Source organism: Scomber scombrus, chromosome 13 (genome assembly GCF_963691925.1).
Source record: "Scomber scombrus chromosome 13, fScoSco1.1, whole genome shotgun sequence".
Lineage (NCBI taxonomy): Eukaryota > Metazoa > Chordata > Actinopteri > Scombriformes > Scombridae > Scomber > Scomber scombrus.
Window position 1 is genome coordinate 4,490,502 of NC_084982.1, and position 15,333 is coordinate 4,505,834.

A 15,333-nucleotide genomic window follows, 5' to 3' on the forward strand; every position below is an offset into this window, starting at 1 on the left:
ACTCACTTTCTATTGGTCGCAGCACATGAGTGTCCATTCAGCCTGAGTGACCTGTGACCTAACCCCCCAATGGTTTTCTGTGTGCGTGTGTGTGTGTGTGTGTGTGTGTACATATATGTAAGACAGAGGGGGTCGGCTGTCAGAGTAATGAATGTTTTTGGGGGAACTTTAAGCTGCACAGAGGTCAGACTGTAACAACACGACGACGCCGAGCAGCGACACACATAATAAATACACAAATAATACACACATGAACAGACTTGTGAAAGACATGCATGATTTACACACTTGAATAATAAAATAAACATACTGTAGATGTACTTGTTATGCATGTTTGCAAAGGTAAACACATGAAATTTAAATTGAATTTACTCTACAGCTGGGCTAAAAGAGCAAAACTAGGATGGAAGATAAAAAAGAAAGCTTCATCCTAAACAAGATATCAGGAATGAAAGGATGATTTAAACCAGTGAATGTAATAAATGTGCACTGGCATATTGCACAGTTCACTGAGTCTTTTATACCACGGAGGTCTAGACAGGATTGATAGTGGTTTAACAAAAGCCTGGGAGTCACAGGTCGACATCGGGGGTCTATATTTTCAGGGATCAGTCCGTCACTAGCAGATGTTTTCTCACTGACACGAACACATATATTTGTGTGTGTTACAAAACGTGTGTAAATGTATCTCTGCGTATTAGTGCATTTATGCTTATGTGTGCAAGCATGACTGGGAATCCATCCTAAATCAGTTTTTAAATATCAACAAATCAAAAAGGGTCAGTTAGTAAAAACTGGGAGAAAATCTTTAATCTGTAGGCTTATTTTCTTATTTTTCAGTAAGATTTTGCTGATTAAAATCATTGCTTTATTAGTATTGCAATAATGAGTGTAGTGTTACTTCTATCAGCTGCAAAAAGATGAGTCCTGAAACACTTTCCTCTTCTACCCTACCTGTGCATCCAATAACGCCTCAAGTCCTGCTCTTGTTATTTTGGCTCAGGCAGGCAGGCAATAAGCAGAACCAGGAACATATGTGCAGGCAAGCATCTCATACCCCACTCTCCAAAATTCTTCCATGACCCATACTGTATATCAAGCGCTGGATTAAATATTGACTGGTGAAAGTGCAGGAGCCTGCAAGGTTTTTTACTCCCTTCTTCTTCTCTAAAATCATCTGAGTGTTACTAGAGTCTCACTGCACATCGCACAGACACTTATAAGCAAGTTGATATTACTGGCAGACAGATATACGCACAGAAGTTAAAGGAGGTGTTCACAGTTTTTCAAGTCTGCCATCAGACTGTGTAATGTGCTGAAGTAATGTCTGTGGTTTTATTTTTAGACCGTGCGCTTTTAGATTTATTTTTTCTTTAGATACTGCAGTGCATTTTTACTAGCACTTTTTGCACACCAAGTATTTTACTATTATTTATTACATATAAATATACATATATTTGTTTTATTAATACAACTTTTGGGTCATTTTTAGTAATACGTTCTGAATTTTTTGTTGTTTTTTTTCCATTAGATAGTCAGAGATGTGTTTCTATGTTATTTTACATGTGGCTGTCTTAAGTGTGGATGTAGCTGCTGTAACCGAGCAATGTCCTGTAAAGGATCATTAATCTACCTACCTACCTACCTACCTACCTACCTACCTACCTACCTACCTACCTACCTACCTACCTACCTACCTACCTACCTACCTACCTACCTACCTACCTACTTACCTACCTACCTACCTACCTACCTATTTACCAACCTACCTACCTGCCTACCTACCTACCTACCTACCTACCTACCTACCTACCTACCTACCTACCTACCTACCTACCTACCTACCTACCTACCTATCTACCTATCAACTACCTACCTACGTACTTATCTACCTCGCTGTAATCATTCCTCATGTTCATACTGAAAATTAGAAGATCCCTTCATAATGCACTTACAATTTAAGTGATTGAGGACTAAATCCACAGTCCTCCTTCTGTGTAAACATGTATTTAAAAGTTGATCTGAAGCTAATATGAAGCTTCAGCCGTCCAAATGAGGCAAATCGAGTAAATATCTTTAAACGTTGCAGTCTTCTTAGTGCCAAAGTGCCTCTTTTTGGATGGACTGGCCATGGACCAGCCGTATAACCACAGTTATCTGTGAATGAGTGGGTACTGTAAGTGAGTGATGAAGTTGCACCATTGGTCGGCAAGCCAAGTATTGGAGTTTCCTCATTGGCTGTTGCTCTTTGTGACTGTGATCCTGCTCTCGGCTCCCAGCTCCAGTCTAAAATGCAGAAAAGCCATCTAAACTCCCATTTAAACCAGCCCTACCTTCTCCTCCTCCACCGTTCAGTGTGATTGACTCTTCGGCTGATTTCTCTGACGTTTTTACACAACAATCAGTGAACAACAGCATTAAAACATTAGCTACGGTTAACCAGGCGGAGATATGCCTCCTGAATTTGCACCTAAAATACTGTGAAAACTTTCATTTACACTTTCCATTGCAGAAAGAGGAAGAAAAAACGCACAGAGGCAAGAAGGAGAGCTCACAGTAAAAGCATCCCAAAACACCATCACTCATCCGCAGAGTGAAACAAATGAAAGCATTAAACGAGTGCGTTGACACATTGTGGATTTTGGCCTCACTTCTATTGAAAGCACATTTGAAGGGGATTTTTTGTAATATTCAGTATGGACAGGAGGAGTGATTACAGTGAGGAAAACCTCTTTCACTGTTCATATGGACACCTGACTGCTGGTTTAAGAAAGACTAAAAAAATGATGAGCCAATAAAAGTACATGTATGTGCTATTGGTTGTACTTCATTTAGAAATGAACACTCAGCCTGAAACATGCATGCACATCAAATATTTATTCATGTATGAGTTTAGAGTTTCTAGCACTCAGACACCACACTTAAAAAAAGATCAATTTAAAATCAATTTATTGAATGGTTTTTGTGATTAAAAATGACGTTATTAGGTTTTTCATTCTACATTTTTATACCAGTATAAGCTTTAAACAAAAGGCACCAGTTGAACTCTACCACAATGTATTCTGTGTGTAACAGACTGTGTAGTATCTATTTCACCTTTACTGCTTAAAGGGAGACCCGAGTGCTCATTACCTCTTTGCCTTCCTTGAGCTGAGACGTGTCTGTATTCACACTCAGACACTTTGGAAGATGACGCACTTGTCTGTGTTGGAAGGACAGTGCTTAATATCTTCTTACAAGCCAAACCGCACACAGTGATGTCAGCCAAGGCACTTTCAGCACGGTCAGTTTGAATAGCACCTGATGGATCAAGGACCACCCGTAAAAGCTCAATACACACACACACACACACAGACACACACACAGACAAAGACACACAGTGCCTTCTCCCTAGTTGAATGTGGCATATGAAATCCAGGCTCTGCCATAAGGCAGCTTGGATTAAGTGTTACCAAATGTGCATCCTCCAAATGAGGTTTGAACCATGAGTCCGTGATCGCAGTTAAATATGCTGCAGTCTGCAGTTTGTTAATGATTTAATTAGAGCAGCGCTGTCTCTCTGCCTTGTTGTGGGCCTTCCTGGAAGTATGAGTGAGTGAATGAGTGAGTGACTGTGAGGTTTTTAATGAATGAATGACTATGAGGTTGAATTTGGAGGTTTTCATGGGTTCACTGGGTTCCTAATAACCAAGACCCGACCTAGGACCAACCTGAACCTGAGTCAGGCCATGTTCAATTTATATTCAGTCTGATAAGATCAGAGATGAGTACTGTTGTATTGCTGCAGATCTTAGGTCTGTGTGTCAATAATGGGCCCATTCCCCCTAGTATTAACATGTGATCTGTATCTGGATACTTTATCTAGACAATGGGTCTTTACATTTAGACCTGATTTAAAATGTGTTTTTTCTTGTTTTCTCAGCTGTGATTGCATTGTGATCAGATATCAATATGCAAATTAGCTACATGAACTTGGTCAACAAACATGTCACGTCCCAAGTCGAGGTAACTGCTGCCACAAACGGGCGTCATTCCCTTTTTGCGAGGGAATTCTCCAGAAAACGTATCCAGATACAGATTGCTTATGAATGCCAGCTGTAAATGGGGTAGTCATCTAATTGCATCCAAGTGGGCTCTATCAGCTCTAATTATATGGTGCATCATCATTATCATAGTTATCATCATTGCAGGAGAGAAACTGTGTGAACTGAATGTTTGAACAGAAAAAAAGCATGTACTGGTGCTTTTCAATTATGACTGCTTGTTAATTGGTGGAGCATCCTGCTGGTCTGCTACAACAGTTGATGCTCTCTCTCTACCACATTTCAGATTGGGTATTTTCAAACTGGGACTTCCCTTGTATTCCCTTCAGATTGGATCTCTTTAAAAAATTAAATAAAATTAAAAAGCATGCAGGTTGGGTCTAGGATTGTTTTCCATGGATCAATTTCAGGTCCAAAATTAGACTTTGAGATTTAATTTGAGAGTGTTAACATACATATCAGATGAGCAGCCAAGTCGCCTGTTTTTATACAAAGCCAATTTTAGTGGACTGAAAGTACTTTTTAACTTATATCAGACCTTTACAACAACTCTTTTCACTCCCTTTTTATTTAGGTTATTTCTGTTTGGTCTTCTCAACAACATGACACCATTTGACTATAATAATCTCTTACATTCCTTGTTTATATGTTAAGAATTGTCCTGCTACATTGTCCTAAAATTGTCAGACTGTGTATATACTTTACAACATATATACAGTACAGTATAAGAGTCCTTCAAGCTGAAAGTCAAGACCAATGTGCTGCAGAAACTAACACATACACATATATTTCTGTTCGAGTGAAGCACCTCTTCAGCTTCTGGTACCTCCGCTAAGCCAAGCTGCCTTTCTCCAGGTCTGCTGGGACAGTGAAGGTCACATGACACGTATGAACTTGGACTAGCACTGCTGACGGGCTTTGGTCTCCTCACTAAGCCTCTCCTCCTAATCTAAACAACAGTCTGATCTAATCTATCTAATTCTCAAGTTTGAGGCTAGCAGCAGTTTTAAGCCAGCAAATAGTGGCTCCACATTGTGGTCGGATTGCTTTTATCTTTCTGTGAAACTTCAGGCTTGGCGGCGTCCACATACAGAACCCCTTTGTACAGTTCGCTCTGGGAAAGGAAGTCGCCAATTCAGGTTCTGCTTATGTTGCTTTTCAAGAGTCATATCAAGCATAAAATACAATGCTGTGTCCTTTTATGTCTTCTGGTTGACAGAGTAAACGAGCGTGTTCATTTTCGTTGTGTCAACATTAATATGATTTAGGAGTTTAATTATATGCAGAAAAATGCAGAGTTGCAGTTTAGCTTTTGTCACTGGACTGGAGTCTGAGATTGAGCTGACAAGCAGAGGATGCAACAGGAGCTTTTAATTATAGTTCTCATCTCAGAAGAGAGTTATGTATCAGTTGTTGCTTTAATGTCTCAGAGTGTGTTTCATATGAGAAAACCCTAGTAGATATGAATAGCGTTATTCTATATTCTATTTTGGCAACAAATCCCATCCCGTCTATCTTTCACTAGACTTGCCTTCCCTGTCTGAGTTGAGTCCATTGGTTCTCATTTTAAAACGGTAAAAGTCATTTTCTAAACAGCTGGGCACTGTAGTTTTTTTTTTACAAACATTATGCAAACAGGACGAAATAGTGCTTAGTCGGGGTGGATTAATACACATTTGGTGTTCTAGTGAGTATTTCTGGCAGCAGTTTGGCGTGTGTGGGATTGAATTAAGATAAGTTACAGTGTGTGTTTATGGCAATGAAAGAACGTCAACCAGTGCAACAGTGTGGCTCAATGATGTGTTACAAACAGTAGTCAAACAGGACGAAATACCGCTTTAGTTAGGGACTATTTTCAGTAGTGGATTAATACACATTTGGTGTTCCAGTAAGTATTTCTGGCTGCAGAATTGAAATAAAATAAGCTTCTGTGTGTGTGTGTTGTGTGTGTGTGTGTGTGTGTGTGTGTGTGTGTGTGTGTGTGTGTGTGTGTGTGTGTGTGTGTGTGTGTGTGTGTTTGTGTGTGTGTGTTTGTTTATGGTAATGATATGAACACATTACCCAGTGCAACAGTGTGGCTCAATGATGTGTTACAAACAGTACTCAAACAGGACAAAATAGTGTTTTTTAGTTAGGGACTATTTTCAGTGGTGGATGAATACACATTTGATGTTGTAGTGAGTATTTCTGGCAGCAGGATGGTGTGTTTGGGATTGAATTAAGATAAATTACAGTGTGTGTGTGTTTGTTGTAATGAAGGAATGTCACCAAGTGCAACAGTGTGGCTCAATGATGTGTTTTGACTATCTAATGCAGCTCTACGGAACAGACGAATAACAAATATCAGTGTATATCTTGTATACTCACACAATATTTATTGGTAGGATAAACATTTCTGGTTATGGTCTTTTCATGGGATTTACTTACTATATAAAATATATAGAATATCACCAGACTCATCCTACAAGTATCCAATAAGTTGCACATACAGTTTGTTTATATAGGAAACCTACAAATGGTCAAAACATTTAAACAGGATTTACTACATTTACAGGGCTTAATGTTATAGATGGGACTTTACATTTTAATTCAGCTGGCACCAGTCAAACTGACGTACGACTGCTGGAACTTGCATCTTTTTTCTTCTTTTTTTTTACCAGATGACAAAAGGGGCCCCCATCTTGAATTTCCTCCCTCAGTTGTTTTGACTTAAACAACTAAGGGCCAAGCTAGCTAAAGCTGAGACTGGAGCACTTGCACTCACACACAAACACACACACACACACACACACACACACACACACACACACACACACACACACACACACACACACACACACACACACACACACACATAAACACACTGCGAGGCCTTAGTTGAGTTTTCGCCGCTAATCACTCTCATATGTGCAGGGGCCAGAGGAAGGTGTGTTGTTTTATCTCACGTCATCATGTGTGTGCATGTTCTGCTGGTTACTGCTAAAACACAGAAAGACTATAAAAGTCTCTAACAAGTAAAATAGACCCATACTGTACATAAATGTGCCAATTAATGTCTGTGTGTGTTGTGGGTGGCTGCGCACATGCATGAGTGTGTATGTGGTCAGTTGAGTCAGAACATCAGCTTCAGCCCGAAGATTCGAGTGGATTAAGAGCTTAGAGACACACTCCTCCACAGCTTTACACACAAACCCCCTCCAGCCCCTTCACAGGATTCGGGGTGACTTAATCTCTAATTTATTCTTCTCTGTGCCAGCTCCCCATCGCTAGGAAAGCCTCGACAAGCATCAAAGTATTGACTTGTATTTTTAGCCTTTCTACTGTAGCAGCGTAGCTCTAGAGAAGATGATGTCAGTCGTCAGTAATACTTTGGTCCAGACTGACATATTTCTGAGATTATTGGATGGATTGCCATGAAATTTAATACAGACGTTCAGGATGAACTGGAACAATTTTGGTAATCCCCTCAATTTTTGATTGGTAGATCGGTTTAAATTCAAATTTATTGAAGACAAATTGAATTAAATACTTAAAGTGCCTTGAGATAACTTTTGTTTTGATTTGGTGCTGTATAAATAAAATGGAATTGAATTGAACAAGCCACAACACCCAGCTCTCTGTTTAATTTAAGAAGCAATGAAAATATTTTTTTTGTTATTTTTAATGTATATCACTAAAAATCTGATTGGGTTTACAGTATATTTTTAGGCAACTGATGTGGTGCACATATCTGGATATTGGAGATCTCTGTGAAGTAGTTCCCAATCAAGTGAAATCGTGACCTTTATTGTACTGTTTATCTGTTGTATTTTACCATTTTGATATTTTTCTCATCTTTCTAATTCTCATATAGTATCATCTGACAGGTGACACATACTGTATTAACCCAGTGTTGCTCATCAACTACTTTCTTTAATCTGTGAAGTAGTTCCCTCAACACAGCCTTCCATGTGGCTGGTGTGAATCCCATTTATAGCTTACTATGTTTACACCTGGCCTTCAGAGCCAGAGAGGTTTCCCTCCAAAACTGACTTGAGCCTATCCAGTAGCACAACCTCTCTTACTGTAGCTCCTATTATTTGGATAGAGATGGACCTTGTTAAAAGCTGGAATAAGGAACACACACTGGGAAGATTGGTTTGAAGGATTATCAGACACAACCCTGAAAAAATTGCAGTTCATTTTAGTTTATCAGTAGAATCACCACGTTGTTCCCGGCTATATGCTACAAGGTATTCTGTCTTGTATGTGTGTTTGCTTATTTGATTGGTCAGCGCATGTGTGTTGTCAGATGACATTGCAGCACATGATTTCAACCTCTTTTTTTCTATCTGGAGCGCTTTGGAGTGGCAAAAATGAAAGAAGAGGCTGCCTTTTGGAGGCAGTTCTTTTCCTGGTCTGAACGCAGCCAATAGGATCCCTATCATTCACGTGTTTAGAAGTGAGTTTCCGATCTAGATGTCATGTCGATGTGATGTGATGTAATGCGATCAGGCGGACAGAAACAAGTGTGTGGGAGCTTTTCTGTGAGTTTGTGATCCTGACCCAAACTTAGATTCTTCTTTAATCTTGGAGTCATTTTAGTTGCCGACTCCCAAGAACTTTGGATAGATGAGGAGATGTGAGACGAAGACGGATTGCAGGGAGAAAGGCAGGGGAGGAGAAAACCTAGACAAAAGATGTAGATAAAGAGACGTTTGAAAGCGAAGAGTAAAGAATCAGATGTTATGTCCTACTTGCTGCTTTTTTGGCCTCATTATTTATCATAACCTCTAATGAGACACAGTTGGACAGTTTGGACTGAGGTCTCAATTCCTATTGGACTGATTTCAGATTGTACAGTGAGAGCTTCAGTATATGTTGAGTCACCGTAGACAAATAAAGCTGTGTTTGCACTGTACAGTAAATACCCTTTAGGATCCCTATTATCTCTGTTTGGTCACTTGATGCCAGCTTCATGTCAGGGAGACATTGATTCTAATGGGATCAGGCAGCCATTAATGAGTGCATGTATGTGTGTCAGGACGTCTGTGTCCTGGGATCCAGATTTAAGCTGCAGTGGAACTTTCTTGATCCTGCTCTCTTTATCTCTTAAGACAGTCCAAGTCACACTAGGACGAATGACGAATGTGTACATCGAATCCAAATCCTTTCAAGTCCCTTATCCTCAATTTAGATTTAGCTTTTAACAGTTTTACGTTCGAATTAAGTAAATTCGACTCGATATACAAAGGTAGAACTCAGACAATTACATGCAAATAAGTGAATACAGAGGATATATTTTATATTTAGCTACTATTTTTTTGAGTTTTTGACTCAGTTTGCACCTTTTAGGGTGATTCTGCATCAGTCCACATTTGCTCCTGTCTTTTCATTGATTTGATATTCCGAATGTGCTACGTGTTCAGTCTGAACAAAGATTTAGACACTGAGCTTTACAAATCAAGGTATTTTACTGATTGTTGAAAAAGAATAGCTACCCAAACCTTCTTGGTGTTTCTGCCTGTTTATTTTCTCTTACAGCATCATGAAGGTTAAATATGAATGAGGGGAATAACAACATATCTATATCTATGTGTTTCCTTACTTATTTTAATATTGAGTAGCTTACTTCACATAAAGGTGATGTTGATGATCTCAATTGTTTGTGTGAAGGAAAGTATAGTAGAGGTATCAATGTGTCAACTTTAAAAGATACATGACCTATCATCAAGATGAACTTTTGTAGCAACCCACCTTTCATTTTGCACTTAAAGTTGTCAAACATTTTTTATGGTCAACTCATTGTTTTGTTTTGACCAATATCATAAATAACACATTTGTCTCAGGGAGCTTTACAACGTGTGCAGCAATAAAATATCCTCTGTCCTTGGATCCTTTATTTAAAGTAAGGAATAATTCCCTAAAAAAATACATTTAATTGGGGAACAAATGGAAGAAACCTCAGTAAAAGCATCTGTTGCTTTTACTGAGGTTTCTTCCATTAGGGATCCAACTCCCAGGAAATGAGCAGTAGATGTAGTGTGTACAGAATAGACCAAGACAAATCACAGAAATACATCATGGACAAACAGGAAGGCAAAATTATAATGTATATGAGGCATTTGATCAATAGGACGCCAAGCAGCTTCCAGATGCTGCCAAAAAAAAAAAAAATGGACCTGGGCCATGTCTCCTCCATCACCATGGAGACCTGGATAGAGAACAGACTACATGTATACAAAATTTAAAAATGGTTAAATGGTTGAAAAACTTTGGCACATTTTATACAAGCTGTTTAAATGTTGTAATGTCCGGTGTGTCATACTTCACCCTGACCTGACTGTGTTGTTACACCTCTAGTGTTTCCTTGTAACTTAATCCTAACATTTACAAAATGTCACCTCTTTGGTCAAGTAGAAACTGTCCTTTTTTGCAAAGGCCAACGAGACTCATGAGACAGAACTTGTCCCTGTTCAGCCCCTCTGTTACATGAAGGGTTTCTGGCAACGTTCAAAGTCTGCTGTGCCAGGGACAAGAAGACTGTGTGTCCTTTTCCAAAACCGCCCACGGCCTCAAAGCACAAATGAAATGGGACAAGTCCCTCGAGAAGTCAGATAAAGACCGTAGGAAAAGTAGAAAAGAAAGAGAGAATGTAGAAATAGGTGGATAAAGTATGTACATGTAACATGAAAACGTAAAAAAACGCTGGCTAAAAATGCAAGCTTTGGGAGCATTTCTGCAGCACCTGTGCCAAGGGCCGTGCATTTCCAGGTCAGGGGTTCAGGGGGGAGGCTACACCTGAATGCATCGCTCCTGCTGTGGTCTGGAACATTCCTCTGGGCTTCAGTAATGACCTCCTAATGGCACTAATGAGCCTCCACAGAGGAGCCCTGCTCCACGTGGATCTGCTAGAGAGGAAGGGTGGGGGGCAGAAAGGTAAACACTGAAATTGGAAGCAAGAGTTGATGTTGAGTTGATGGAGATGAGCAGAATGGAGGAAAGGAGTGAGAGAAGTGGAGGGAACAGGAGAGTGGAGAGAACCTGAAGACGGAGGTAAACAATGGAAAGAAAAAGAAAGATATAAGAATATTTTGGAGAAAAAACAGCCTGGAATTATCTTCATATTGGACGAATCTGCAACACAGGAAGCACTGTGTCCTTTATTTTTATTGAGCAGGAAAAGAAGGGTCGTGGTGGTGCAGCATGTTTTTCTATGTTTTCAATTTCATCATAATCCAAGGTTTTATAGAATTGTCAAATATCAATTTTCTGTCTGGCTATGAAATTGGAAAAAAGATTGAGTCAGGAAGAGTAAGTTTATCTCATCTGAGCATTCACAATCCTCCAGCTTCCTACTTTTTATCCCTCTACAATTGTTCTCAAATTCAACAAGTTTCAACATGCTCATCATAATTTAATCGCTTCTTCACTTATGTCTTTCTCTTCCCTCTACTCCCTTCCCTCCCTCTCTTTTCTTATTGTGACGCTGTTGAATGTGGAGGTGAGTTATCCATGGGCGAGCTCCAGGATCCTTTCCTCGTCAGTGTCCACCTCATCGCCGACCCTGGCCAGGGCAAGTTCCTCCAGCGTGCTGCCGATGCTGTCCTGGCGTGGGTTCACCCTGAGCTGCATCTCTTCAGAGTGTCGGAACGTGCCTCTGTCTGCCAGCGGCCCTGGCCCAAGCGCCATCAACACGGCAGTCAGACCGCAGCCTGCCAACCTGCTCTGGCTGTCATCTTGTTCCTCCAGGAGGCATGTGGCGGCGAGGAGCAGATCCTGATGCTGCACCGTGCTCTGCAGCAGCCACCTTGGCGCTACCACCACACAGAGGAAGTGAGCAATGGCAAGCGGATGTCACCATTGACCCCGTGCAGTCAGGACTTTTTCACTCTGGCTCCTGGCACGCCGCTCTGGGCTGTGCGGCAGGTTCACTACGGGAAAGAAATAGTGCGATTTACTGTTTACTGCCGTCATGAAAATTATGTGGACATGGTGCGGCTGTACAAGCTGCTGCTTCAGCGCAGGGTGGCGCAGAAGAAGGAGGACTTTTGCTTCTTTGTGGTGTACTCCAACCTGGAAATGGAGATCCAGATGTCATTTAAGAGGCTCCCAAGAGGTCAGTGTCCGGTGCCGCTGGATTCAGCAGTGATGGAGGTGAGGGTGCGAGACGTGGGGGCGCTGGTACCCCTGCTGCCAAACCCCTGCAGCCCAATCAGTGATGTGCGCTGGCAGACAGAGGACTACGATGGAAATAAGATCCTCCTGCAGGTGAGTGTTCCAATATCAGCTGGTTAGTTAATTAATTGGTTAGCAGGATATCTCAAAAAACTACTGAACTGATCTCAGCTACATTTGATTGAATGTTAATCTATCCAAGGAATAAGTGACACTGATACTTTGTTTCTTTTAATAATTCCTGAAACATGAGGTTTAGAAGTAAAAACTTGTTTTCCCAGATTCCCAGACCCTTCCAATGTTAGAGCACTGAAGCCATTACTTTAAAGAATAAAATAGCCACAGAGGAAGAAGGTTTACTTGTTCTGTCTACAGCCTGTATTTATGATTGTGTACAAGCCAAGCAGAGAGAAAAGAAAGTCTTGGGTGGAAGAAAAAGAAGAGAGAGAAAAAAAAGGTTAAGAACAGGGTGTAATTTATTTAGCCTAATATAAAAGCTCATACAGCAGACAAAGGAGCATTGAACCTAACAAGTTTGCTGTACCTGTTTCACACAAATTACACAAATGTCATGCTGTTAGAAAGCATGAGTGTGAATAAACACACATACTCACATTAAGACACCTCCACACAATGGTCCTTGTTTGGAGGATATCAGTTTCAGAGGGGATATCTGTCCAGGCGGTGGGAGATAAGTAGTTTTGAAAGTTCAAGGCGATTAAGCACTAGTCCATTACTGGGATTGGAACAGCACTGATGCAAACAATAAGCTAATCTGACATGACAAAGGACCATATGCATGATACTTAACTGCCACCTGGCCCAAAGTCATGTGGCACTGTAAACACACTGCATCACACTGTGTCATGACCAGAAGCAACTCCCACTGCTTGACGCCAATGTGGAAGTATCTTTACGTGCCACCTATGGTCACTAGATGGTGACTCCAACTGACTCCCCTTCAAAAAGCATCAACTTCTTTTCTCTCTGGAAATATTAAGTCAATCTTTTTTTTTTCAACTAGTCATTATGGTCTCAATCTCTACATTCAGACCCTCTAATAAGTGTGTTGGTGGTCATTTTGCAAATTATTGCTCCGTTAATAAGATTTGAAGACTTATAGTACCTTTGATTTGCTGTGTGGGCATTGATTGACAGCTGTGATTGACAGTTGGTTCATTTGCTGCTCTCCCCACCTCCAGGACTCTCACTTGAGTTTGACTCTTGTCACAATATCTAAGTAATATAAAAATGTAATGTAACTTGATTATGATAGCTGCCCTGTTAGCACAATTTAGCCAAAGTAGCTAATGTACGTGTGATGTGCTCAGTGTTAAGGTTAGGGTTAGGGTTAATCGGTCCGAGGTAGCGGGGAGTGTTTCAAGAACACATTTCCTTATTTGGAAAGTCCTGGCTCCAAATGGAAAAGATGGCACTGACCATAAGTAGTAACACTGGGCTTCAAACCAACTCCTTTGCAAACCAGCACATAAAGTCACACCTTGCTGAATCCATCTGTAGATACATGTAGTAGATTAATTTATTGCAGTTGGGAACTAAATCAAAACATTGTCCAATTTGTCCAACACTGACCTTGAATCTGGGGGAGAACTGATTCTTTAAAGTGTTTTTAGCTTTAATTTAATGTCAAAACAGATCATTTTAAGGTTGGTGATTGGATATTTCTTACTGAAATGCACCTTAGGAGTGGTAGTTGACCTCTCTCTTTATATGTTTATGTAGAAATGCTTGCACCCTTCACTTTTGGTAAATTATTTTAAAACAATTTTTACCTTGATTAATTATGTCTAATAGAGGTCAGAAAAATTGTTAATCATGCCCATTATCGCAGAACACAAGGTGACATCTTCAAATTTCTTATTTTTTTCCAACCAACATACACTATATTGCCAAAAGTATTGGCTCACCTGCCTTGACTCGCATATGAACTTAAGTGACATCCCATTCTTAATTCATAGGTTTTAATATGACATCGGTCCACCCTTTGCAGCTATAACAGCTTCAACTCTTCTGGGAAGGCTTTCCACAAGGTTTAGGAGTGTTTATGGGAATTTTTGACCATTCTTCCAGAAGTGCATTTGTGAGGTCACACACTGATGTTGGACGAGAAGGCCTGGCTCTCAGTCTCAGCTCTAATTCATCCCAAAGGTTTTCTATCGGGTTGAGGTCAGGACTCTGTGCAGGCCAGTCAAGTTCATCCACACCAAACTCTCTCATCTATGTCTTTATGGACCTTGCTTTGTTGGAACAGGAAGGGGCCATCTGCAAACTGTTCCCACAAAGTTGGGATCATGGAATTGTCCAAAATCTCTTGGTATGCTGAATCTCTCAGAGTTCCTTTCACTGGAACTAAGGGGCCACGCCCAGCTCCTGAAAAACAACCCCACACCATATTCTCCCTTCCACCAAACTTTACACTTGGCACAATGCAATCAGACAAGTACCGTTCTCCTGGCAACCGCCAAAACCAGACTACTCCATCAGATCACCAGATTCGTCACTCCAGAGAACGTGTCTCCACTGCTCTAGAGTCCAGTGGCGGCGTAAATGGACTGTACTTATATAGCGCCTTTCTAGTCTTTTTGACCACTCAAAGCGCTTTACACTACACCTCATTCACCACATTCACACACTGATGAATGTGGCAGCTACCACGCAGGGTGCCAACCTGCACATCAGGAGGAATCTAACCATTCACTTGCATTCATACACACAGCAACGCAGCACAGCAACGGGAGCAACTAGGGGTTAACTAGGGGTGTCTTGCCCAAGGACACTTCGACATGTAGAATGGAGGAGCCGGGAATCGAACCGCCAATCTTCCAATTGGAGGACGACCGCTCTACCTCCTGAGCCACAGCCGCCCGTGCTTTACACCACTGCATCTGACGCTTTGCATTGCACTTGGTGATGTATGGCTTGGATGCAGCTGCTCGGCCATGGAAACCCATTCCATGAAGCTCTCTACGCACTGTTCTTGAGCTAATCTGAAGGCCACATGAAGTTTGGAGGTCTGTAGCGATTGACTCTGCAGAAAGTTGGCGACCTCTGCGCACTATGCGCCTCAGCATCCGCTGACCCCGTTCCGTCATTTAACATGGCCTACCACTTC

At 41.0% G+C, this 15,333-nt stretch overlaps 1 protein-coding gene across 1 annotated transcript in view; it reads left to right on the forward strand.

Moving 5' to 3' along the window:
- Nucleotides 1-15,333, forward strand: part of LOC133993163 (protein FAM124A) — a 32,437-nt gene that overhangs the window by 9,922 nt on the left and 7,182 nt on the right. The window contains exon 3 of the mRNA XM_062432029.1: nt 11,527-12,293. Coding sequence (XP_062288013.1) covers nt 11,527-12,293 — 767 coding nt within the window. The remainder of the gene's footprint in view (nt 1-11,526; nt 12,294-15,333) is intronic.